The sequence below is a fragment of the Zosterops lateralis genome (genome assembly GCF_965231275.1).
Source record: "Zosterops lateralis genome assembly, chromosome: 11".
Classification (NCBI taxonomy): Eukaryota; Metazoa; Chordata; class Aves; order Passeriformes; family Zosteropidae; genus Zosterops; species Zosterops lateralis.
The window spans coordinates 4,223,759-4,251,011 of NC_139771.1; the positions used below are offsets into that span (position 1 = coordinate 4,223,759).

At 43.3% G+C, this 27,253-nt stretch overlaps 1 protein-coding gene across 2 annotated transcripts in view; it reads left to right on the forward strand.

Annotated features, from left to right (window-relative positions):
* Window positions 1-1,105: 1,105 nt before the first annotated feature.
* The window catches only part of MAPKAPK3 (MAPK activated protein kinase 3), a 47,513-nt gene continuing 21,365 nt past the window's right edge, over window positions 1,106-27,253 (forward strand). The window contains exons 1-2 of one of the 2 annotated variants that reach the window (XM_083869140.1): window positions 1,106-1,182; window positions 1,919-2,277. In XM_083869140.1, coding sequence (XP_083725266.1) covers window positions 2,044-2,277 — 234 coding nt within the window. In that variant the 5' untranslated portion in view covers window positions 1,106-1,182; window positions 1,919-2,043. The remainder of the gene's footprint in view (window positions 1,183-1,918; window positions 2,278-27,253) is intronic. The other variant, XM_083869141.1, reaches the window with a different exon arrangement.

Genomic DNA, 27,253 nt, shown 5'->3' on the forward strand with positions numbered 1-27,253 from the left:
TTGCATATACATTTCTCCGAGACTACCGCAGTGGGAGGCGATGCAAAGACTAAGAAGGCTGACAGCTGTACCAGAAATGATTGGAAATAGCTGTTTTCCTCAGGGATTTGATTAGCCCAGAATAGGTGAAGTGAATCAGGAGACCGGGCCCTCCAGCAGCTGAGCTGCTGAAAGCCTGGAAGGGAAACCTGAGGCAGAATAGCTGCAGCGTCACATCACATGGTGATGTACTGCAGATCTGCATCCTGCTAAGTTGAACTACTTTTTATTCCTCGGAGAAAGGGCTCATTAGTCCTTTTAATTATTTTCCTGACTGCTAGAACTCCAGATGCCATTATGTTATGTAAAATGACAAATGTATTTTTAACTTGCAAAGCATGTGAACTTTAAGCTCCTTCCAGTGATACGAATACAGCTCCATTTCGACGCATGACTCATCTTCACATGTAGGGAAAAAAGCTCAGCATTTCACATCCCTGGAACCATACTCTGTGCACCAGTGATGAGCGATAGTTGCTGTAGGAGCCATCACTTTTAGTATCCTGACTGTGCATCCGAAAGCGCCGAGAAACACTGGCCGCGTCTGTGGTCGCGTTTAATGACTGCATGTAGTGAGAGCAGCCTTTCGGTAAGCGAGCGCCTGCAGGATCACTGCCCGCTATCAAGTCTCATTGGAACAGCCTGTTTAACACCGCCTTTGGAGCGAACGTGGCGATTCCAGCCTGTTTAACACGGGGTTTGGAGCGAGCGGGGCGATTGTTCCCGTTCCCAGCGGAGCCCCCGGCGCAGGGCGGGCGGTGTCACCGCGCGGGCGCGCTGCGGTACCAGCCCGAGCCGCCGCAGCCTCGTTTCCCCCTGTAATCAGAGCCGTTTGCCCCAATACACGAATATAGTGCTTCAAATCACCGCCCTGAATCACCTTATGATGCCCGCGGGGGTTGTTCGGGGGAAGCCGAGCAGCGGAAGCCTCACCCGAGGCGGGTCCCGCTCCCCGCTGGGGCCCGGCCCGGTCCCGGCCGGCTGTCGGGGGCTCGGGCCGGTCCCGCCGGCGCGGCTCGGCTCGGCTCGGCGCGGCTCGGGGCGGGAAGGCGGCGCGCACCTGCCCGGGGCGGACCCAGGCAGAGCCCGCCTTCCCCGAGCCGCTCCGGGAAGCCTCGGCTGGGGCCGCGCCGCCACAGGCAGGTAATGGAGCTCCGGCGTGGAGCTGCCCCCGCCCGGCTCCGGCCGCCGCCGCCCCCCGCTCTCCTCAGGGCCTTCCCGCCCTCCGCCCCGGCGCGGCCCCGAGCGAGCGGCCCCCCCGCCCGGGGTAACGGCGCTGCCGCCGCCGGGCCCGCCCCGGGGATCCCCCCGAGTCCCCGCGGGACCCGCTCGGCTCCGGGAGCCGCGCCGTGCTGTCTCCGTGGACTTCAGTTTGGGGTGGTTTGGTGGCCCTGCCCCTCGCTTGTGGACCCCGGCAATTAAAGGACAGCCCCGGGGTTCGGTGCCTGCTCAGGCAGTGCCGATCTGGGGTTCAGTCCAGCTATTCGTGGGTCTCTTGCGTAATTTGGGAGTGTCGGCATGAGGCAGGGGACCATTGTGAGGATTTCTGCATGAAACACTGAGGCAACAAGTGGTTGACGAGGGTTTATAAGCTCGAAGCCCTGTTCTGTCGCACAGAGCTTAGCTGTAGTGTTACTCCAAGACTCAGCACTTACTCAGGTACTTTTTGTTGCAGTAAAAGCAGTGATTTATACCTGCAGACCGAGAGCCGTGTGCATTGGAACTGGAGTGACTGGTCTGTAAAGCCACAGCGTGCTTTCCTGAGGTGACCCTCCACTCCTGTTCTCTCTGCCACCTGCTCATCTTGTTAAGAGAAAAGTGAGGTGGGACAACAGTTAGTTGGCATCAATTACTAACACTTGTTTACATTTTTACTCAGGACTAAATGGCGAGCAAATGGACTGTTTGAAGCACTGGGTTTGATTGCTTAAGAGAAGGGGCTCTGCTGAGGATACCCCACAGGAATCTGCCGGATATCTCTGCCATCCCAGACTCTTCCCTGATATGGAACCAAGTGAAGGTGAATCTCAGGAACAGGAATCCCAGGCAGAGAGTCACGTTGAGAGCAAGAGCAGCGTGAAATCCTTGCCTGGGGGAACAGCCCATGTCAAACTAGAGATAAAAAAACATGCAGTTACAGACGACTACAGACTCTCCAAACGTGTGCTAGGGTTAGGAATCAATGGCAAAGTAGTGGAATGTTTCAACAGGGAGACAGGCCAGAAATGTGCTTTGAAGGTACGTGTGTTTTGTCTTTTTTTCCTTATTTGTGGTTTGAAGGCCATAGTTCACTTCCAGAACTCTGTAAAAGCTACTTCTTCTGTCACTTACCTTTCACAAAGAGTGATGTGTGAAGAATATGAATATGTGGAAACATTTGCTATTGCAACACTGGAGTCCCAGCTTGAGCCATTTCCAGAATATTCTGTGTAATTTTCAGAATCATGTTATCAGCTGTGAAATTCTTGTGTTCATATTTAAAAGACAAGCAGGGGTGAGAACAGTGTCCTGGTGTGTTCTGGGAGTAAACTTGCTAGATTTTGAATGAACATGTTATCCAGTACTCATGAAGGAAACTGTTTTGGATCTTGTGCAGCGAACAGGCCTAAGCTGTGAAATACGTTAGTGTTCATTGATCTTCAGTCCTTCCTCTGTTTGAAGACTTTTCTTAAGCATTTCTAGGGGTTCATTTATTTTCCTGCTTTATTTTTGCAATCCATTTACCAAAGGATATTTCCTGGGAAAGCACTGGTTACACCAGTAGGGCAAGTGAGTTTAGTAAATATTTATGGTGATAAGTACCACTTAAATAAATGGAGCAATAACCATTCATTAGAGAGCGTAAAGCTCACTTGCCTTTTGTTCTGCAGCTTTTAAACTTGAAAATTTCCCTGATGCTCTTAAACCACATTATTAGGAAGAAAAAAAAGCAGCCTAAATTAACCAGGATGGTTCAATACCAGAAGACTGAAAGTAGCTGAAATAAATGTCATGAGAATTACTTATGGGTGTTACAGATTCCTTGCTGGTGTTAATCTGATGGGTCCAGGAGGCTCTCAGGTATCCTTCCTTTCCCTAAACACACTCCATGTGTGCTGGGAGCAGAGTGGATCTGCCAGTGGTCAGCTGGAGGCTCTGCCAGGGCCTGGAGATGGTCTCTACCAAAGAGAACTGCTGTCCCCACCACAGCCTTTGCGCTGTGATAGAGAAGCCTGGAAATACCTGGCAGCTTTGGGTACTGAAAAAAAAAAAATTAATAGCAGAACTGGAAAAGCTTATAATATAATAATTTGCTGATTAATTCACATGTTTCCAACACTCTCGTGTTCTTTATCACACTCTTTTGTATTAGCTTCACGTAGCTGACTCACAGAAGTTCATCATAGGGAAACTGGAGGTTTTGACAGACTGCAGGTTCTGGGGTACATGCACCTGTCATGGGGAGTGTCATGTCTTTGCATCTCTGAGGTGATCCATTAATCAGGTCCTTCTGGAGTGATAGCAACACTAATTTCTAAATTTAGCATACTGTGATGAAGGATAATAAGTTAATGCTGAACCTGATCTGCTGTTTCTGAAAAGTTCAGTGGCTTTGTTGCTGGTTAGAGATCATTCATACTTCAAAGGGTTTGCAGTCATAAGGGCTGGAAACATTTTGAAACAGAAGTTGACTTTCCAGAACGTTATCCAGTAGCAACAAGTATGTTCCAAAGCAAATTTTGTAGCTCTGGAATGAAATAGAAATGCATTCGAAAGTATGTTAGCATCTGGAAAATCCTTTTTTATTTTAGCCTTCAGAGTGGGGAGAGGGGAAGAGAATGGAAATTGCTGTGCCCTGATAGAATGTCTTCTGCTTGATGGGTTGGAGGAACCTATGGTGGAACCTTCTCCAAAACCTGTTTGTGTTTAGCACCAATTGAGTTGGCTGATTTTTTTTTTCAGAACTTTTAATATATATTGAGGACCAAAGTTCCCGTTCTCCAGTCATTACAGGTCAGCAATAGCTGATGTATCACTGAACTTACCCTGTAAACGTGTTTGTCATCCTGTCTCCCATCCAGCTGTGGAATCCACTTTTCTTCTGAAAGGGACAGAATTATGGCAGCAATATTAAGATGTTTATGAGTTCTCTAGGGAGTTTGAATGGCAGATAATAGTCTGCTGCTTGCATGTGTGCATTTCTCATCGTTATGGGTTTCAGTGCTGAATAAAAAGTTAAACATGCAATTAAGTAAAACTGCCAGCAGCCCAGAGAGAATCCACTGCTCCCTGCAAAGATGGTCTAGTGAGAAGATTACCCAACAAGGAGGGATATAAACTCTGCTGGGTTAATTGAAGAATAGAAAGATATTTTCCCAGCCCTGAAGATATTTGCAAGGATGAAAACATTCAGAGGAAGTTTTTCCTTTGTTTCTTGTGAAACCTGAAGTGGGCCATACAAGTCCCAAACCTGCTCCAGGTGACACTTCAGAGCACATAATCCAGTCAAAGCAGTTATGTAAAAGCGACAATAAGCTTGGGAAAAAATATTCAGAAACGGCTTCAGAGCAGAATTCTCTGTTTAGGGACAACAGGGCCTTGCCACTGCTTGTTCTTCTCAGGTGTGATGGCAGGGTTATCATTCACTTACAGGAATAGAAAGTGGAGGCTGATGAAGCTGTCACAGAAAAAAACCCAACTGGTGTGACAGGGAAAGAGGAATGGAAAGACTGAATTGCAAGTCAAACATGAAAAAAGAGGGATGCTGGATGGATTTTTTTTCCAGAGGTTGCTTGCAAATATCCATTGAGATTTATGTATTTTTGTGGACAAATACTTCAGGCATGAGAGTGCTTTCTGTAACCTGCTCCTGGGAAAGGAAGAACATCACTCCTGCTGCTGAAGATAAAGTGTAATAGGCTGTTCCCCTTCACATAAAACTTGCCCATTAAGGCAGCTCCTAACTGGGCAGATGGCACTGCTTTCTGCCTGCAGGTTTTCTTTTAAATGGGAGCAGAGCCAGCACAGCCAGGGTCTGGATAAAAATTACTCAATGAGAGGAATTTTAGCAGAGGTACTCAAGAGGAAAAGGCTTGAACAGGCAAAAATATCCATCCCCAGAGCCATACATCAGTCAAGCACTTCATGCTGTAATTGGGAGGTCCCTGTTGTTGTTGTTAGTCCATATCCATAATTGGAACTGGTTAGAATTTCAGTAATAATTTTGGAGTGGGAAAACACAGGACATCCTTTTGGAGATACTGCAGAGTTCTGGTTATTTTCCTAAAATACGGTGTGGCATAGTTTACTGTGCTTGGCATTGTCATTTGCAGCCCAGTTTACAATGTGCTGTCAGCTTTGTTTCTGTTAAATTGAAATGCCACATGCATTGCTGTCCTGCTCCAGAAAATCTCATTTGGTTTCTCACTTAGACACATAATGACGTTTTGGCTGAGCAGCACCGTTCCCAAATAACGAGAACACGGGGATTTAGAAAAGTAGAACCATAAACAAAACTGCTGTGCAGGACTGTGGCCTTCTAGAAGGTAGCTATGTTTTGGTCTCTGTCTCCCTTACAAATAGAAAATCTTCTCAGATCTCTTTCCATAGTTGATCCAGAAATAGCTGTCAAGTGAAGTCTAGTCACTCTTCTATTTTTATCTCCTCTCTGCCATCATGCCCCCTTCTGTTCACTTTACCTTTTGGGGCTTTAGGGCAAGTTTAAGCTCCACTTCTTTAACACTGACATCAGCCTGAGTGTTCTCTGCTGGTGTTTGCACTCCTCACTGTTTTTAGGGAGTGGAGGAGACCAAAATAGCTGGTTACCTGTGAGGATAAATGTGAACTCCTGGGACTTGCCTTCCATTAGAAAAACCCCAACCTACAGCTCCTTGTTCTTTCTTTCCTTCTCCCTCATTTCTTTTTTGGCACAAATTCTTGCTAAATGGTGTCAAAATAATACTTCAATGTATTTGATAATCTCCTTTATTTTTGTGGAAGATGGTGGGAAGGGCTCAGAGCTGGGATTTAGAAATGATAAGAATAAAGAGAACAGAGGTAGAGACCCTCCTGCAGGGTATTGGGGCTTCTCTGCATCTGCAGCTTCAGGATTTTGGTGGATGTTTCAGGATGTAAAAACAGCGTTACACGTCACTGCCATACTATTCAGCTTCAGTAAACAGATGGTGCTTCTTTCCAGAAGGAAAGGAAGGACAATTCAGGCATCCCACAAAACAAAGACCATTGGAACTGTAGGAAAGCTGAGTTATGGTTATGGGTGCATTGGCACTTTTGGGATGAGCAAATCCTGAGCAGCAGTGGTAAAATGCTTCTCCCTTGAGCACTGGGCACATCCCCTGTGTTGTGCAGATGCCTCCAGCCACCCAACACTTCCAGGTTCAGGTGGAGTGTGTATGAATGGCCCTGCTACTTCATGGAATTGTTTAGGTTGGAAAAGACCTTAAAGGTCATCAAGTCCAACCATTAACCCAGCACTTCGAAGTCCACCACTGAACCATGCCCCAAGTGCCACCTCTATACAGACCTTATCTTCTAGAATAAATAGTGAGTTAAGCCATCCTCTGCCTCATGGAAAATGTGTTGTGTTGCTGAGTGCCAGCAGAAAAGTGATTGTAACTTGCTGATTTGAAGACAAATAGGCATAGCCCAAATGTTAAATAAAGCAAAAAACAAACACAAAACTGAACGCTTTCCTTGCCTTTTAGGTTTGAAGAATGTTTAGTGAATGATAGAGATGATAACTGTAGAGTAGGAGTCTCTGCTGTTACGCATAAAAGTATTAGCATAACTTTCTTCTCAAAAGGAAGGAAAAGAGGTAATGGAGAAATAAATTTTGCAAAAAAACTCCTTCCCAAAATGATTCTTGAGACCCATGCATAGGACTGTCCAGAGAATGTTGTTCTGCTTTCTACAGCTGAATTGCTGTGGACAGAGACAAGCATTCTGCCTCAGTTTCATTTAGTCTTGAGCTGTGATTCTGTCTCTCATTCAATTTTAATGTTTCTGATTACATTAAATAGTTCTGCATGACAAAAGCTAATAGGAGGATAGTCTGTTTTCAGTTAGTTTACCCTGAAGCCAGGTCGTGATTGCTCATAAACAGGAGACTGTACAGTCCAAAGTATTTGTTTTGCAAGTTATCTAAATAGCTGGTGCTTGTAAAATACCCTGCTTGCTGCCTGAAGTAAGATGATGACCAAGGAAAATGATGCAGCAGTGGAGAAGTGAAGGTTATTTTAGGCTGATAATTGCTTGTGGAATAGGAAATGGTGACAATCTTCTTAGATGCTGCAGATTGCATTTTTAGAAGAAAATTATGCCAGATTAGGAATGAAACATTTCAACATTTTTGGCGTGAGAAGGAATAATGGTGTGCTAAGCTTAGAACTGTGATGACAATTTGGGGAACTGAGTGTAATGGTTGGTTAGGTTTTATCCAGGGTGAAGCAGCTCTATTGGAACGATTTTGTGTTTCTGGAGGAAATTAGTGCTTTCCAGTGAAGTATTCTGTAGTTCCCTCTTACCTACCATGTTTCCGGCAGAGTGTTTATGCTGGTTTATCTCATGCTACAGTAAATTCAGTGTCAGTAACACAGCTTAGTCTGAGTAACAAAGTCCAGGAGCTGGATACAGCATAGAATGAATATGGATTCAGAAGAGTTCTAGTTAAATGGCAGCCCTGTCTACAGAGGAGTGCCTAGAACATGGATAGCACCAGGCTGGTCTTGAATTTTATCCTTCAGTGCCAGTCTTGGAGACTATTACGTAAATATGCATAAAATACCTAAAATAACTTCCAGTCGATTAAAAAGTGGGTCGTTTCTACTGCTAGAAGAATTGTTTTTAAACCAGTGAGTCATTCAGAGTCTTTGAGCACTTTGTAGTTATTGGGGCCAGACTGGCACCTTTCTAAGTGTCAGTTGGACTAGTTAATTTTTAAAACACGAGGACTTATCAATTTACTTTGAAGATCTGACATTCTTGGCTGGTCTGCTCTTTATTTGAAATGCAGCAAATAATTTAAAAACTAAAAAGATGGGCTCGCTCTGAAATAATGAAACCATATATAATAAATTATTTTTTTTCCAATGGCAATTCATTAAGCCTAAAAAGCAGAACCAGAAAGCCAAATGCTATAAACCATTAAGTCATCTTGAAAAAGCAAAACTATGTTGATGCTGCTTTGCACCTTCTCTTCTCCCTCAATCTCTCAGCAAGCTGGCACAAGTTATAGCCTGACTCGAGTGGCAACAAAGCTCGGGAAGATCAAGGCGCGTTCCCCGCCTTGGCAGGTTCAAAGACCTGATAATGTTCCAGATAAATGTTTTACTGCAGCTGCGGGGAAGGTGCTGAAAGCAGAGCACGTGTGTCGCCTAACACCCTGCTCGGACTAGAAGGCTCTTCTCTGTCCCCCCGTCCTCGCTTCAGAGTATAAATCCTCCTGTGCCATTTAACCAAAGGAAAACCTCGCTGATTTGTGCTAGTGGGAGTCTCGTTACAGGTAACTGGATTTTACAAATCAGCTTAAAGTCCAAAGGAGCAATATGCAAGAACTTTAAACTTAATTTACAATGCAAGTGTACTTCAGGTGCATTCACTTATGGTCATACCATGTACGGAGTTTCCCAAATTGGAAAAACCTGATAAAATTTAGGAAGAATCAGGTCCACTCCTGATTGTCAGGGCTCGCACACATCCCTTTTTCCTTAGTGTGTTTTCCTCTGGCTGTGGTAGCACCCTGTGGGTCATCTGGCCTGAGAATAAATGGCTTGTTGTTGTCATTTTTGCCAGTTCAGTTTCAGCAGAAAGCAGAGATTATGTTCATGCAGTGACAAATTCATGGGAACACAGAGAAGGAAGGTGTCACCGTTATTAGGAGCAAGAGCCAATGTGAATTTGAGGAAGTTAGTGGATCAATATCTTGCCTATGAAGACTATTCCATTTTAATCCCTTCACTATATACAGTGATTTATCTTTTTCTTTAAACAACTGATACAATCTTTGATTTATTTACAGCATCATGCAGCATTTTGCATCCCTAAGTATTTTTGCATTGCTTGACCCTGAAGAGAAGTTCTCATTTCTCTTATGACCTGAATATTTCCCTGTTTTGGAGGTTTTCCATGATAAATGTGCCTTTAGAACAGCTGACTTCAGGATGGTGTGTAATATTCTATTAGCAGCAGTACAGTTGTCTGCAGAGCTTTATGTCTTTTATGTCTTTAGGTCCTGCAGAGTTGTTTGAAGTGTGTGTGGCTCTCACACTCTCCGAAGATACAGTGACACTGATGGGAAGGGAAGTGGCCCGTGCTGGAGGTGCAGAGTAGATGACCTGCTTAATTAATCAGAAAGCCGTGAGAACTTCTCTCCATCAGCAGCAGTGAAAGCTGGTGGTGTGGCCTGTTTGGATTAGGGTATATAAACTGCAGGGATTGTGGTGTTTTACACAGACTTCCTAAGTATTTAAGATGATTCAAAGCTCCATAAATGAGATTAAGCTGTAACACTGCAGCATTTTAATACCACGGGAGTGAAGGGGGAGAGGATTCTTGCTCAGCATGTAAATCACGAGTGGCGTCCGAGTTCCTGAATCTTTGTGACACCTGGCATTTTGCACTGGAGCTTTCATGGCCTGTATTAAGAGAAAACCCAAATATTAAATTTGTATGAAAGTTAAATCTTCCTTCAGAGAAGTTTTCTTGCTGAATTTGTTTTAAAAAAAAACCCAAAAGCCAAACAAACCACTCTGAGTGTGCCATCTTTATGAGTAATTTCAGATGATCTGGATAAGGAGCCAGTCTTATTAAAGTTGCACTGTGCACAGATCTTAAGTCTTGCCAGTTCAAACTCTGGCTCTTCTCCATGAGTTTTTTCCCAGGATTTTTTTTCTTGAATACTCCCTTAAGGATGCTGGCATTCCAAGTAACAGGCCCTACAGAAGCTCCTGGGATCTGAGTCAACAAGGGCTGAGGACAGATTTATTTAAGACTGTTGTAAGGGGAGAAATCAGAAAAAAAAATGGATTGTTTATGGGTTTTCTGGATGGCATTTCTGAGATATATAAATTGGGAATGGCAGGGTGTGGAGCAGCTCATGATCTCCACGGGCAGGACTTTGTTGTGCTGAGGTTTTGGCTGGGTGGGTTTTTTTGCCCGGGTGTGAGTCAGTCTGTGCCTTGCGAAAGCCTCTCGGTGCTGGTTTGTACCAGCCTTGGCTTCTGTTGTACTGCGGGGTGGGGTTGGGTGTAATTTTGTTTTCAAAGGAGAGCAGTTAAAAACTGGATAGGGAGGAGCTGCCTCGCACACCTGCGTTCGGTGTTGGACTCATGTGTACTCCTTAGCCCTGAATCTACCTTCTATTTCAGGGATGAAATGTCCTTAAAATCCCTTTCCAGTGGCACAAGCCCTGGCGTTCACCAGCGTTCTCCTTGCCTGTTCTAACGCTGAGAAATACTCCCCTTTACTCGCTTCAATTTTTTAACCAAAATCGTATCTATTTTCACGTAAAGGATTAATTTCTCTCCGGGCCTTCCATTTTCCCACATGTTGCTTTTAGTCAATGTGGCTTTGTCAGAAGCAGCCTGGTTTCCACAGCAACGAGTTGTGAGCACCAAAGATGTCAGAGCTCCAAGGTAGGGAGGGGAGGGGGCCGCGTTTTCTGGCTCAGCCGCTGTGCCACGTACTGGCCTTGCTGCAGCCACGCCACAGCACAACGTCCCCATTGTCTTCGTGGAGAGTAAAAGCCTTTCATTTTGTTCCCCTCTTCCCTTTCCAATCAATTTACAGTCAGAATTTGACATTTGGGAGGTAGATGGGGCTTGATGGTTCCTTGATGCTTTTGAAGCTTCCTGTTCTTTCAAAGCCCTCTGTTCTAAGGGCGCTGCTGCGTCCTCTGCTTTTTAAAGAGTTTTTCTGTGGACAAAATAGGGCTTTTGCATACATACAAACCCTGGAGCAGTAGGTTTGTGATAAAGAGGAGCAGAGCACTATTCTTTCTAACCCATGTTCAATGCCTGCCCATGAATGAGAATGCAAAAAATTGTCAATCCTTTCACCTTGCCCAGTAATGTAAAACCTGCTCCAATTAAACCTGTTTGGTTGGGTTTTGAGAAGCGCCCATTTCCTAAGGGTGGGAACTGAGCCTCCATGCTATTGACCTTGGAATATTGCATTATTTAAAAGAAATTTCTAAAACACAGTTAACCTGTGAAATTCATTGCCCCAGGAGCTGAGCGGTTGTGATGCTGTGAAGATCTTGAAAGAAAACAGGGCTTCTCTGAGCATTTCAAATGTGAAGAAACCCCCTGTGGTTTTAATATACTGTACAAATTTGGCTGTGATCTTCCAGATCCTGTTGTTACAACTGATAAATACAAAACTGTCAGGATAAATAATGAAACTTTGAGCTTCAGAAGGGATATTATTGTTTCTCTTGTGTTAAGTGTACTGCTGCTGCAGGGGTACAATTTCCTCCTGTCTAAGGAGAGGGAAATGGAGCTGTGGCCTCAGCTCTGCTGGTGGCTGTGCCTCTGGGTAATGTCCATCCCTTGCACAATAGTTTCATATAAGGGTGTGTCTTCCGAGGCAACTCGTACTTGTCTAAACTTGGGTGTAAACATAAGGTGAAATGGGTTTTTTTTTTTGCAACAGCTGTTCACATTTAGATCCCTTCCCCCCCCACCCCCCGCGCTTCTTCTGAAGGGCAGGGCAGGAAGATACTTAATGAGACTTGGCCTGTGGAAATGCCAACAGTGTAATGTTTTTGAAACTTCTTTTCAGGTACATTCTACTCCTTATTTTCACCTTTAATATGAATTAGGGTAAAACCTAATTTAAAACCAGAAGCTGAAACTTTAGAGACATGAGTAGTTAATACTTTAAACTGGCTTAAATATATGATGAAATAGTGCACCCCAGTGTGGGTTTTAATTCAATTTTTACATGTCTGCCATTGATTTTAAAGGCTAAGCTTTGTATCTGGAACTTGGAATAGAATTGCAAACTCCTTTGGTAACTGGTTGTGTTCTTACTCTTTATTTGTCTTTCTTAACAAGTATCTGGCTTTGCATCAGAGTTCATGGTACGTTAAATTGTGATTACAAAGGGCAAGATACCTGCATAGCTGTTCTGTGTACTGGAATTAGGTGGTTTTCCAGGTTTATCATGTTTAGTTGAGAGGGTTCAAAGTTGTTGTTGGTTTTTTTTTAATGTTTGAAAACCTACAAAGTAGCATCTCCCAAGACTGCTGGCACTAGAGTGCAGGGAAGAGGGAAGCAGACTGCCAAAGAGTGGTGTATGGGGAAAGTCAATTAATTTAGAAACAGTCCCAGTTCTGGTGGCCTGGTATCAAGTAGATTTTTTCTCCAATCTCTTAGCCCTGTAATAACTTTTTCCTGGTGCTGAGATGCTGTTGTTAAAGGCCTCTTGAAGGTGGAGGGAGTGTGAGAGTGACTTTCCTTTCCAGCTGGATTTCAGAAGCCCTGCTTGCCAGGGTGTCTCTGTTGTGACAGGTGTGACTGCCTTGTCTTGGGCTGGGCCTCTGTGTCTGTTACTGTTGAAAAATGGGACAAGACACTCAAGATTTGCAAAAACTGACCTCTTGCTGCACTCTGGAGGAGGAGAAAACAGCAGTTTACATTATTGATAAAACACCTTATACAAGAGCAATTAGTTCTGAGTTTTCCCCACCTCTCTGCTATCTGAATCAGTTGTGGAGGTGTGAGGGAGGGTGAATGCTGTGTTTTGTGTGCACTAAAGCCAAGTCTCCCAGGGAAAATAAGGAAAAGGTTCTCACAAGCGTTGCTTCAATAAAACATCCAACACAGCAATAGTAATTTATTGTTAAATGGTTCTTGCTGTTTGTGGCAGTCTTCATTTTTGGCAATATGCAGTAATAACTTTGTAGGACTGCTTGGGTCTAGAACCAAAGCAGGATTTTCCCTCCATCCCACAAGAAGGGAGCAGGTTTCACAGGAGGGCAGTTCTGGGGGAGGAGAATGGCTCGAGCCTGGGCAGTCAGTGTGAGAAAGGGCTGTGGGACAGAAACCTCTGAGGGTAGCATGGGAAAGCATCCACGATCCTGCTCAGTGTGGAGCTCCTCCCATGTCTTCCTTCCATCTATCCCAAGCATCAAAGCTCATGAGGAGATTGGTGTTCTCTGGTTTTGTTTACGGAAAACCTCTAAACTCAAGCACCTGAGACCGCTCAGTGTGCTCTGGCTGTATTGTGTGCCCAACAACTGCTTTCTAACTCAGTCATGCAGATATTTATTTCTGCTTCTGGAGGATGCTGTGACTGGGCAGACCAAAAGGGAAGATTCTGTCTTTTAAACTTGATCTTCCATCTGTGTTTGAGCAAATTAAAATAGGGATGGCTTGGTAGGGGGAGGTGTTACTGTCACCACTGGCCACCAACTTTTCGTGTGCACAACACACCACCTTCATCACCGAGGAGCACTGCTCTGTTTATATTAAAAATTAATAACATTAATGTGTTCCATCCCTTGGTTTCCTACTGTGTAGGGGATTACCAGGAGACTAGTGCTTGTCATTCCCCCTTTATGTGCGCAAGAGCATTAAATGCTCTTTGGTTGAGATTACCACTGTTAATATAATATTAATATAAATTAAGGTTCTGGCTTATGTTGCCTTTTATTACCAAGGGCTCCTCACCTTCTCTGAAGACCAGTATCCTTTAAAGCTTCCAAGTCTACCAGATTTGGGTTTTTTCACAGAAGAGGTCACCAAGATACAACTCCCTCAGTTTCAACTTTTTAACTTGAAACCATTCATAGGAGGAACTTTTCTGATGCAATGACCCTACTGACAAATTAGGCTGCATTGAGGTTCAAGCCTTCAAGTAAAAAAAGTTAAAAATTACTTTAAATGATACCTAAACTTTATTTTAAAAATAAATTAACTGTAATAAGATAATTTACACCTTCATACCACATTTAATCTAAATCTGCAAGTTATTCATTGAGATATCTTTTACCTGTGGACTGTAGCAATCTTTAGATTCCTATGCAGGTTTTGTTGCACGATAATACAGAAATTTTGACTGGTGCTTTCGGTGTCCCTGCTTCAAAACTTGTGGGGGTTTTCTGATTTTCTGTTTACTTTTAGAGAATGGGTTAATTACATTTATAAAGCACTTCCCCGACCACACAAATAGAATCCTGTGCACGTTGTGAGCTATCAGTGTGTGTTGGTCACTGGTTCCTGCTGGGACACCAGGAGCAATGATCTCTCCCCCTTTGGTGGGACTGATGGCCATTAAAGGTCCAGAGCTGGCTGCTTGTTTTGTAGGGAGTATTTCTAGGGAGCCCAAAATCAGTATTCCTGGGAACTCTGACAGCCTCCCCCGTGTTTGAGAGAACTTCATCTGCAAATACTCGTGGTTTTGTGTTTTCATTCAGTTTATTCCACACTTTTTATCTTTTTTCTTCTGTGTAATCAGAGCAGAAGTTGATTCCTTTCTCTTCCACCCCCACCTTTTTCTGCTGTTCATTCTCTGGAAGGATTACATTTTAACTACTAAATGTCAGTAAATGTCAACTTTTGCTTCCACCCTAAAACCTCAAAATTTTTATTAAAAATTATATGAGGGGAGAGTGATCTGTAAGACATCACTCTTCATATTTCTCCCTTTTTCTTAAATTCATTTAGCTGTCAATAAATAGAAATTGGAGTTCTGAAGTATGATTAAATTTGCTGCTATTTTTTTCCAAATGACTAAATTCAGTATTTTCAATATGTAACTTCTTTTAATAAGGCACCAAAGAAGAGAAAAAGTAAAATTTCTTTAAAAATAATACCAGAATTTGCACTTGAACTTTTTCTGAAGCAAGATAGAACTGTATTATCTCTACTTGTTCTTTACAGTTGATATGCTCCCTATTAGTGAGGCTTTTCCCCCAAATTTTATTTTACTTTTACTAGTTATGTAGAAATATAAGCTTTGGTATATTATTTGCATGTTTCTTGTTTAAAGAAATCACGGACCTTGTTAGCTCAAAATAAAATACATTGGTTTGCCCTTTTTTCATGTTTTTATATATCTTTGTGTGAGAACATGAGAGCCAAAATTTGTATTATTTAGAGAAAAGGGAACAAATAATCATTAATTACTGGGAACTGTAGCCCACTAGAGGCTTGTTAGTAACTGCAAATATACAACAAACCCAAACTTGTAGGATGAGTAACTAAACCAAAAATATTAGACGCCTTTCTGCCTTTTTCCTGAAATGCCTCTTGGAGTTTGGCTTGAATTGGGAGTTCAGTTTTGGAGCTCTGTTTGCTCCCTGACTGTGAAAGTAGAAATGAATAAGCATTTTGGGGGATTCTAAGGCTTCCATAGATTCTGTAAATGAAGGATATAGGGAAGAGGAGTCCCAAAGCAGATGGTGCTGGTGCTGTTCCATGTCACTGTGCAGTCTCTGTGCTCTGACCCTCCAGTAACCCAAGGTTCTTTCCTTTAGCACTGACCCCATGAGGTCTGTGTTCCAACTTCAACACTTACATCTTCCTGTTTATCCACACAGGATTATATTTTACATCTTAAAAATTGCCAAAATGTGAGTAGAAAATTTTGGATATACAAGGCTTTTATTCAGCAGAATATGCCAAAGTTCACGTTGTTGTTTTGTTCAAGTGTTCCCACAGAAGACTTGGAGGAGCTATGAGGCATATTTAGTATTTCTGCTCTTTGGCCAAAGTACTTTTCACATGCAGTTGTTACTTTTCCATGCAGTTCTAGAGGTCTGGGGGAGCAGTGGGAGTGTTCCCTGTGCTGTTTCCCCCCAGGCTGGGCTGTGTTTTGCTGCTCTGAGCAGTGGCTGCTGCCTGTGGGGCTATTCTGGGGGAAGAGCACAATCACTGCCCCACAACGACTCAGTGCAAAGGACAGGCTTTGACTGCACAGGGAATATTCTGGGATGTGTCTATCCCCAGTGCACAGACTCTCCACTCAGGAGGCATCTCCAGTGCCACCTCCCAAATGGCTTCTGTGCTGAGGTGACCTGGGTACAAGGCTCAGGGCAGCTCATGGGCCCAACTCAGCCTCTCAGTGTGAGTGTTCCTTGTGAGGAGCAGCTGGGGGCAGCTGTTTAGTTCTGCCTGGAGGAGACTGAGGGGGGGCCTCACTGGGGTCTTCAGCATCCTTTACGAGGGACAGTGGAGGGGCAGGTAGTGATCTCTTCACTCTTGTGGCCAGTGAGAGGACTCCAGGGAATGACATGAAGTCAGGGGAGGTTTAGGTTGGATATCAGAAAAATGTTCTTCCCCCAGGAATGGTGGGGCACTGAAGAAGCTCCCCAGGGAATGGCCCCAAGGCTGCCAGAGCTCCAGTAGCATTTGGATAACACTCTCAGGGACAGGGTGGGGTTGTTGGGGTGTCTGTGCAGGGTCAGGGGCTGGACTGGATGATCCCTGTGGGTCCCTTCCCACCCAGGTTACTCTGTGATTTTACAAGGGCTGTAACCCAACATTGAATAGAGGTGTCAGACTTCAGTCGGTAACCTTCATTTGGGGAAGGCAGCAAGGATTTGTGTCTGCAGTTGGCTGACTGAAAACCTGATCCTGTTAGCACTGCACGGCTCACAGGAGGCCTGGCTGCTCCCAGAGCTGCCTCTGTGCACTTGTGCATCAGCCTGTTCCCCCTTCCCTCACACTGCTATTGAGTTGGGGTCTCTGCTGGAGCAAGAGACGTAAGTATTATAAAAGCCAAACAGTCTTGGACTTCTTTCGTTTGATTGCATTTATTTAATATTCTCTTCTTAAAATATAATGTATTATTTATTGCCCCACAAGTCACAAAGTGTGAAATAATTGTCTTCTAATTTCACCTGTTTTATTTTATTGATAGCTTGAAATGGGAGGAAAGAGGCAGCAAATTACTTACCCATAAACTTTGTAAGACAAAAAAGTAAGGTACACTAATGATCTGGTAAAACTGAGGAAAATAAAACCAACTAATAAGTATAGTGGGGCTGAAAGACATGGAGGTAATGACCCTTACTGAAAGAAGAGAGCAATCAGATAAATGAGTCTAGGAATTATTGATTTTATTATTTCAGTTAAAATAAAACAAAATCAGAGTGGTAGAAAATTACTTTTTTTTTTTTTTTTTTAAGGCAGTGTACTGTCACAATTTTGTGTAATATAATGCTGAAATGAAGATAATTCCTAGTTTTGATTGTTGGATCAGTCAGGCATTAATAAAGGTAGCAAGTCTTTTATTCAAGTCTTTGATTTTTACTACATCAGACAAATAAGGCTGTATTTGAGCAAAGCAAATGAAGAAGTTGCAGTAAAAGATGCTGAGGGTTGTATTAAGTCATTGATTCCTCTGCTTTTGTAAATGATTTTCAAGCAGAAGTATGAGGTACAGATTAATAACAGTAAAGTCATCAATATGACATTATGAAATCAAAACAAATTGGAAGACACGTACTTTTCCAGAAGATCTGAGAAATAGGCAGAAGTAAAATATTGAACCTAATGCATGTAAAATACTGAGCCTAATGCATGCAGATCGTTGAGTTTATCCCTTCTGAGGATTAACTAACGACAGCACAGCAGCATTAAAGAAGTTAAAGAACTTTTTGTGGAGACCCTCAGTTATATTTGGTGCATCAGGGTTGGTCTGATTTGCTGCAATAGAGCTGGAACCACTTAATGTGTGGCTGGAACTGCCTTTGCAGCCTGCAGATCTCAGCCTCAAGTGACACTGCCTATCAAGGAAACATCAACCATCTGAATTGTTCCAAAGCAGATCATTCTGGATAAGGGGTGTTTGAAGGGAGAGCAGTGATGAAAACTGAATAGATGTGGTTTGAAGACAGCATCAGGAAAAAGCATCTCAGAAAACTGATTACTTTCCTGATGTAATTAGCCTCTAGGGCAGTATCAGAGTTCATTGTGGAAAGAAACAAAAATAACCACCAAAGTCATTGTCCTTGCTCAGGCAAAGTATCTGTAAGTTGAGAAAGTGGTTTATCTTGGTGAAGACATCAGATCTGTGACTAATGTGATAAATTTTGTGTAAAAAGGTAAAAAATAGATGTCAGGAAAAATGATACTATTGTGAAGTCAATGTTATGAGTGTTCTTTCCAGGGAACTCCACGGTGCCTCTGGAAAGAGACAGAATTGGGCTGGACCAAGAACTTTGCTTGCTGGTGGGATTGCCTTGGTCTGCATGGCCTCACACATCTTAGTATTCTGACAAATTTGAAGAATGGTTTTTCCTGTGCTGAACTGAAAGAGTTATGCAGGAGTTGCTTGGGCAGAAATTTTCCAACCTTTTCCAGTAATAAGACTAGAGGAAAAAGTTGTTTTGACCACATAAAATACAAATTAAGCATCCAGTGATTTGCCTGTTACTTGGATTTGAGGTTTATTGAGGGGTGAATTTTGTTCTGGGTATGCCTTGCAGTCACCCTTAAAATTATCCCAAGTTCAGCCAAGTTCCAAATCTGTAATGATCAATCTGCTCTCACATGCACAAAGCTCCCCCATAAAGAGCAGTTTTGTGTCAGTAAACTGAGCATTCAGATGTAGGAGATGTCAGGATCTGTGCTGTGTTTATACTTCTGACTATCTTGCACACTTTATTTTCTATCCCACTTAAGGATTTTTTCAGTGGTAAATGATTGATTTCAATAGCTGGTTTCATTGTCATTGTTCAGGGTATGGATTTCTTTATTTTAGGTTAGCTTGGATCTGCTCTGAAAACAGGGTTTGGGTTTGTTTTGTTCATTTCCTGCTGGCTGTGCTTTGAGGAGTTTTCACTCTAATGGCTGGATCACTGTAATTTTTGCAAAGTGGCTTTAAGATAAGTTTGCATTGTCTCTCACTGTGTACGTGGAGCAGGCAAATAAGTTAAACTGGTAAAACTCCACTGAATTTTGTGAGCTGCATATGAAATATCTCAGATGAGGGTGGCTTGGTTTTGGTTCCCCCCACAGGTACAGATTGCACTTGATCTCAGTCGAGCTTTTTAGACCCAAGCTGTGCCCCAGCTGGGAGTGCCCAGGACTCTGGCAAAGCCAGCCACAGTCCAGGCCCTGGGAAATGAGGAATGGGCAATTAGAAAGTACCTGTGGCTCAGCTGACTTCCTGAGCTTTGCATGAGACAGCAGGAAGAACAGGAGGAGAATCCGGATTTCTGAGAGCAGCATTCAGCTGTGGCTGAACCACAAGACACCTCTTTCTTACACTGCACTTTCCAGAGTCTGTGTAGAATGCAGAGGGGATGGGAGGGGCTGCAGATGGCAGTTCTGTCACTCTGCATCCCAGCCTGCATCCTGACGGGGTTCAGGTACTGCTCTGGTGTAAGGATGAAGCTAAAGGGGGAGGAACAGTGTGTAATAATATTGTGTTTAATGCATACAAAGGGAGCAAATATTCAGGTTACTCAAGCACCTTAATCCTGAAGTTGACTAATGTTAGAAAGGCCATTTTAATCATATAAAATCTGTATTTTGCTTTTGGTAATTATCACAATGGCCTGTTCTTAACAAGTAGAAGATAGACAAGTGGTTCTCTTTTTATGTGTGACATTTTATTTATTATGTATTTATTGAAAGGGTATTAAATGATTCCGAGAAAACAATTTAGAGAAACAGCATAACTGATGGAATTGCTCAGTTCTGCCATGTGTACAGAATTTATATTATTAGGATTTATTACAGTTTCTGTCATCTATGTTGAAGATTGCCAAATAATTTATGCCAAAGCACCCCATTGCAGTAAAACATGAGAAAGTGACATCCAGAGACAGGTTTTGTCCCAAAAGAAGACCCAGAAAAGGATCTGAGATTCCTGGCTCCAGTCTCTTAATGGCAAGGGCTTAGGCTCTTGACCAAGCCATAGCAGCCCATGGGTTGCCTGTATGTAAATACATTATCTTGTCAGAAAAATCCATGGGGAAGCCTTCCAGGCAATTCCAGGACCATGAACTGCAGGAAATTTGGACTCAGTGCCACATGGAGAGAGTATCACACAACCACCTTCAAGGAGCACTGCTCAGGAGTTCAGTGGTGCTCAGGTTGTTGTTGATGCTGCTATCAGCCTCTTCCAATAAAGCCTCACTGTTCTTCCTTTGTTTCTCTGAAGCCTTTCCAGTGAAACCTGCAACCTGGGCCTTGTCTGCTTCACTGCTAATTTATTTATTTTTTTAGTTAGGAACATGCAAAGAAGATGATTCAGTTTTTACTTCTTCATTTTTCTTTACAAAAGTTACCTCATTTGCCTAAACTGGATCAGAACTTCAGAGTTTTGAGTTGCCAAAGTTTCTTTTTACAGGTGCTGCTGTGTGTGGTCACAAGACACACTGCAAATGGCCCTGGTGGAAAAATAAACTCTATAGGCTGGGTTTTCCTTTCCAGTTTTTATTGGCCTGGCATTAACAGCTCAACTGTGTTAAAGAATATCAATGTATCTGAAAAATTTAAACATTTCTGGAGTTTTGGAACTGGCAGCCCTGTGTCCTCTGAGGAAATGGAATCCTTTTGGGGGTATTGCAGGAGAGATGAGAAGGTTCAGGGCTGGAACAGAGGGGAGGAAGATGTGGGATCATGGATGTGATGTCTGCTCTCTTCCATGTATTAAATTGGTAGCTACCACTGTAAGTTCTATACTAACCTTACCCAAATAATAAAGACTTGGAAACAAGAGGTCTGAGCTAAAGGTATAATAAATAATAAATCCCCACTGAACACAAGAGATTATTGATAATAAGAAAATCTATGGTAGCAGTATTAACAGGCAAAGAGCTTGGAGATGGGAAAGATAGGGTGAGGAATGTGGCTATTGACTGTGTGCCCTGGATTTTAGGACAGGCAGGAACAAATGTGTTTTGGAAGGTTTGCATAGTCAAAAGAGATAATGTTATCATATGTGGCCTAGATAAAATCTGGACTGAGAAATATTGCAATAATGTACAACACTATAGACTATTTATAAATCTGTAATCTTTACATTTGACGGTATCTTTGCAGAATGCAACCTTTAAATTTCACCTTTCAAGTGCCAGAGAGAACTGGGATTTAAATATCTTTCTGTCTTTTTCTTCTGCCAGATGTCTGTTTGGCTTTGTACCTTTTGCAAGATATGTAAGACAACTGTGTTGTTGTATCCAGGAGAACAAAGTTACTGCACACATTGCAAAACATCCAGGGATTCAAGGCCAAGGCTTGTAGAGTTGAACAGAGCTCAAAGGTGGGGAGAATTTATTTACAAGCTTCCAAAAACATGGGCACTGTGCAGCTTTAAAAGTTGCAGCCAGACCTCTTTTGGGCAGAGCAAGAGGTGAGGTTGTGGTAAATGTTAGAATTTCCAGACATGTCTAAAGGAGGATGGCAGGCTCTGTGGCTCACTTCACTTGATTCACATTCTTGGATTGGTTTCTGTTTCATTTTTAGTTCCTCTAAATAATTGTTTAATTTGAATATGAAACATTATTTTTTATGACCTTTTTTTTTTTTTTTTTTTTTTTTTTTTAATGAGTTAGCTGTTATTCTGGGGTAGCCACAATTTGGGTCCTGAAAAATAGGCACTCAGTCATTTGAGTTAAGCATCCAGACTTCCTTCCCAATCCTGCAGCCAAACCTTATTCCATCTTTCTCAACAGGCAAGATAGTTCTTCTTTCTGATTCAGAGGCCAAATCACCCTTAATAGAAGTCGCCTGGGTAAGAAGGTTACGGAGTTATGAAGAGGCTTCACTTTCACATTCCGAGTCCTGAGTTCTTGTGGTCTTTTCACAGAAGGTTCCCTGGGATACATGAGTGAAACAGATATTTCTGTAACAGTCCTCTGGGAAATAGCAGGAGTGTTTTTCCAGCAGTTCTTGCTATGGCAGTGTATAATCTGGAAAGTAAATGTAGCTCTGGCCTGGCATCCCCTGAGAGTCCTGCGTGCAGCTCTCTGCTTCTGCCACTCTCATGAAATTTGCCTTAGGGTTGTCTTCCCTTTTCAGGCTCTCTTCTGAATCCCCCTCACCCTGTAATGAATCCATGTATCCCCGAGGAGGTTTTCTTGCAAAGGCTCACCTTTTCTTTTGTTGTGTGACAATTGGTTTTGGAAACACCTCCCTTTAAACTGAGCAGGAAATGGTATTGTGATTGTAAGAAAACTTTATTAAATAAAACAGTATCCCTCGCACTATGAAACACTCAGGAACTGTTAAAACTCCTCATAAGAAGTGAGAACAGCCACACCTTTCCCAAAATTGACATTGCTTCCCCCCTCAGCTGGGCTCTGAGGAATACAGGGCTATGTCTCTGTTTTGCCAGCTTGTGTTTCAGGTGTCAAAACTGGGAGACACTGCACACTTGGACATGCAAAGAGTTCCCTGCAAGAGCTGGAAGGACTCAGGTAGTGAAGTGGAAGACTCTCATCTAATTCAGGGAGGGCAAGGATCTGGAAGTAGATTTCTGCAGCCAGACTTAATAGGAATTTGGCTGTGCATTATCTGATCTGAAAATCCAGGGTCTCTTGGTGGTTTTCCATGGTGGTTCTGTCCAGGACCTATTGAATGCTTTTCTACCAAGCTGCTGTATATTTTCATGTGGAATTTTCTAGTTTTGACTAAAATAGTTCTAATCTTGCAGTTGGAAATACAGATAGTGATATATCATTATGAATTCTGGCAGAGCACCCCCCCATGTTCAAAATATCACAGCCTCTTAGTTTAGAATAGTCACTTCTAAGAAGAAACTGAGACTTCAGGAGTTTTAATACTTTATGGTTTGAAAAATGTCTCCAGATCCTGCAATAGTTGATATAATAATTTAGTATTTAGGAGTGTTTTGAAAGGGATCGCTTTTGATGATCTGGTTGAGCTCGCCCAGCACAGTTGTGTGATGTGAACAATGTATCACTGTCTTGATGTTCTTTGCCTAGACCTTCAGGGATTCTCCTCCCTCACCCAAAGCAGAACACTGGGAGTGGAGAAGCCTGTGGTGGCAGAGGCACTGGGGCATTCTTCGGAGCTGGTCTCCTGCTGGTTGTGAGCAGCCCTTGTAACTTCCATTAGAGACTAATGGAGGGCAGGGGGGTAAAATATATATCTAAATTTACAAACAAATAGCCCCCTCCCATGGTCATGAAATGATGAGGATGGATCAAGGTTTCTAAAGGTTTTCAAAGCAGCCCCTGCTTGGGAAAGTTTATTTATATGGCCCCATATAAATAAACATAAAGCCTTTTTGGTGATGGGAGAAGGATTAACCCATGGAAGTTGAAATTACCACCATCTGACAGGTCTTGGACAAAATCCTACATATTAAGCAGGCATCATCCAGCTCTTCTGGGGTGTGGCATGATGTTCAAAATCTGCAAATTCCCCTTACCCTTGCAGTCTCCACCTGGGGATCTGCCTTCCCAACCAGAGGGAAGAGCATGATGGCTGAGTGCCTTCTCCCCTTGCCATGCCTGCTGTGAAGTGTTGGAGCAGCTCTGTGGAGGGAGCAGAGGCTGCACGCTTGGACAATCTGTTTCCCTGTTAACATGGCCTTAGTGCAGGGATGTTTTCCTGTTTCCCTGGTGGGTCACATCCAGGAGAATGAGACTGGATGAACACTCATTGCTTCTGTGACGGCATCACCTCAGGAGTCAGGAACACTTCCATAGGGCAGCTGTTTCCAGGGTACTGATGTTAGTTGGAAGCAGGCAGGTGGCTCCTGAGTCCCTTTTCTGTTGCCCCAGCTTTGTCACTCCCTCCTCCCCCTGCCTCAACCCAGACTCTCTCTCAGACACACTGACTTGTGGAAGTGAGCCAGCATTGCAGTGTGCCACAGGCAGCTACTGCTGCAGGGAGAGGAGGGGAAGGACAGTGCCTTAAGAAAGGGAAACTGATATGCTTCAGGTTGGAAGGATGAAAAGGATCTGATTCCTGGCATGATTCTTGTTTTTCATCAGTGCTTTTGCTACATCTCATTTTTCTGACCCCTGTGCAGTCCTCTGAGCATAGACGAGACATCAAAACATCAGACTTCCAAATATTCCTGAGATCCTCCTCTTCCTTTTCCATGTACAGCCAACACAAGGCAGGGAGAGAAAGGACATTATTTAGGAATGTGAAGGAAATGCTCTTGATTTTGGGAAGAAAATCACCCTTCCATTTAAGCTGCTCTGTTCTACCTTTGTGGTGTCTGACTGCTTCCTGTCAGTTGGTTGCAGGGAACATGAACCATTCCTCTATAACCTCTGTCAAAGAAGTGGAACATGGATGTTGGGGAAGGAGCTCTCTGCTCACACCTCTCACTCCCACAGCATTTCCTGGTATAGGGAAAATCTTTAGAGTGAGGCAATGTAGCTGAGAACTGAAATAAAGTAAGCAGCAAAATGGAAAGATGTTCCCTTCCCTTGGGATCACTGGGCAGTAAAGTCTGCTTGCCTGGAGTAGCTGAGAGCTGTGACTGACCAGGAGCAGGAGTTCTCAGTTGTTGCCGGAGAGTCTCCAGGGCTTGGGTGCTCAGACAGGCAGGGTGGGAGCCTGGATGGGCTGGGCAGATGCCAGGGGTGGATGGAGAGGGGAGCTGTGGTTAGAAGGATGGGGCATTAACCTGGTGAGGGGATCTTGATTAATGGTGTTTGGCAGGGTGTTTAAGGTTTCTGAAAGGAAATGGGAAGGAATGTATGGCTGTGTATGAACTGGCAGATCCCAGCTGCATTCTAAGAAGTTTTTTCCAGCGTTGTGGGTATTGAAGAGTTCTTAATCAAGTAATGAGTTCTGTAAGGCATTAGCTGCTCCAGGAGTGTGCTGTGGGGCTTGAAAGGAAAGTCGTGCTGGATTCTGCTGCCATTGTGGCAAAGCAGAGCTGTAACCAGAGGTGGCTGAGCCAGTGCACCCGGCAAAAGCCATCAATGAGAATTGTAGCATAAATAACAGTTTTACTGCAGTGTCACTTCCCTGTGTTGATTTCATCTGTTGAATTCCCCCTCCCTCTGGAGTATTTTTCTTTTCTTTCCTTGCCTTTCCTGGGTACTGGTTTACTTAGCTTTAGAACATATATTCAGACAAAATAAGGACAAGAAGTCTTGGGAGAACAATCTACTTTTTCTCTTAATGGCTTCTTTTGCATTTCTAGCTCTGCTGAATGCCACAGAGTTTTGTTCCTGTTCTGTTCACAGTCACACAATTCTTTATCATGTCGTGGCTGTACACAATAAGCAGTTCCAGGGATCTTTATGCCTGGAGGACCATTAAGCTTCCATCCACAGAGCTATGGACTGAGTTGTGCCTTAGATACAGATCTTTGCTTGAAAATGCCAACGGCAGAGCTTGCACAGACACGAGTGTGAAAACATATAGCAGTGATTTGAAGCACTAAAGAAATCTTACAGATGTCTTTGCTGAAGGCTTTAGGGCTTTGTTTTATTATTGCAGACGAGCTAAGTTGCCACAGGTGACAGCTTTTAGGATTGAGTGTTTGACACTGGCCAGAGTCACTCCAGTCAGATTCCCAAGAACTGGGTCAAATCTCAGTATCTCTTCTGTGAGAGATGTGAGGTAGAGTTGCTGTCAGTGCCACTGATGTCAGGGATTTAACAAGTCTCCCCTTAAGGTAATGCTTAAACAAAGAAGATGAGCCCCATGGAATGGGAAGAAGGAAGATTTGGGAGTTTTTTGTTTATTTCTGGGTTCTTTGGATGATTTAGGAATACTTGATACAGACTATGCAGCAGGAGAGAGACGCTGCTTGGTCATGAGACAGAATGCACAAATGTGGGTGTAGAAGGTGTCAAGGAAGAGCCAGCTCTGTCTGAGAAAGAGCTGGCCTGGGGTGGCACGTTGCCCAACTTTGCATGCATGGATGGCAAGCTGAAATTCATATGGAAGGGGATTGGAAGTCAGCTAAAAGGGAGTTTAGGTGTGTGGGCAGTGGCATGACAGGACAGTATCTTTATTCTGAATTTCTCTGCCAAATGGTGGGGCTGTGGAGGAGAACAGAGCTGCAGGTGTGGGGGGAAGCTCATTAAGCTCAAATGGGGCTGGGGTGCAGAGTAGGGTGAAAAGACAGACACGTGGCAAATGGCCACAGCAGGAATCCAGTAGGCAACCCAAAGAGCCTCTGTCAAAGCCTTCCTGGGAGTTCTCTAGTGATTTAATCTTCATGACTGTAGTCACACATGCAAAATATACAGAGAAAAGCTGGAGGACAGCTCAGGTTTCTCTTGGAGCTACTGTTATCTGTGGTTAATGAGATTAAACATGTTCCTGATTTCTGTTTCTACCTCGTTTGGTATTATCACATCTGTGTTAATCTTCATACTGCTGATTAGTGTGAAGTCAAGGAAAGAGAACATCAGACTTAGGTCTTCTCAGTGCCTTCTGCCACGTCCTGCTCCAGCAAAGCTGTGCCATGACTTACTGATGTTGGTATCATTGCCCTGCTGTCCCACACAGGTGATTTTCATGGCAGTTAGCACTGAAATTAGAGCACTTGGAATATCATCCACATTTGCTCTTTCCCCTTCTTTCTGTGGAAAACGTGTAGAATGTTACTTCTATTTAGAGTAGTTTTGCTTGTATTATAAAAAAACAGAGGTGTAAAACAAAAAAAAATAGCAAAATATAACAAATGGCATGGGATAAAATTATTGGGAGGAGAGGGGATTAGGGGTGGTTAAAATAGAGCTTAGGAACTGTGACTGTCAGTACTGGGAGGTGTGTGAGGGGTTCACATCCTGGCAGACATGGTCCACCAGCCCATTTCATGGCCACAAAAAGTGCTGGTGTGTTCTGGAGGTGTTGATGTGTCACAGTTATTGCACGGAATAATGCCAAAGGTAAGGACATACAACTGGCACTTCAGAAAATACAAAGAGTTTTTTTTGTGATGGCCACAGTTCTAGTGGAAATCTGTGCCTCAGTCTCAGATTGGTCCCGAGGCAACTCTGAGTCCTGGACATGCAGGATGTGTCTTCATTGGGGGAGATTCCACTATGGCAGGTGTCAAAACCGTTTTCTCTAGGGTACATCTCAAAGTTTTAAGTGATCCTTTATTTGATTTGATTCAAGGCATAAAGATCTTGGATATCTGGAAGATCAAGACTGTAGTCTTGAATTTGCTTTAGTATTTTATGGATAGCTGAAGTCATAGCAGAGGGAAAGTTTGATTGGCTGAAGATGTGAGGAAGTGCTACAGTATTTTGTACTGCTGGAATTTTCTTACACAGCAAAGTTTCACAGGCAAGGTCCATTCATTT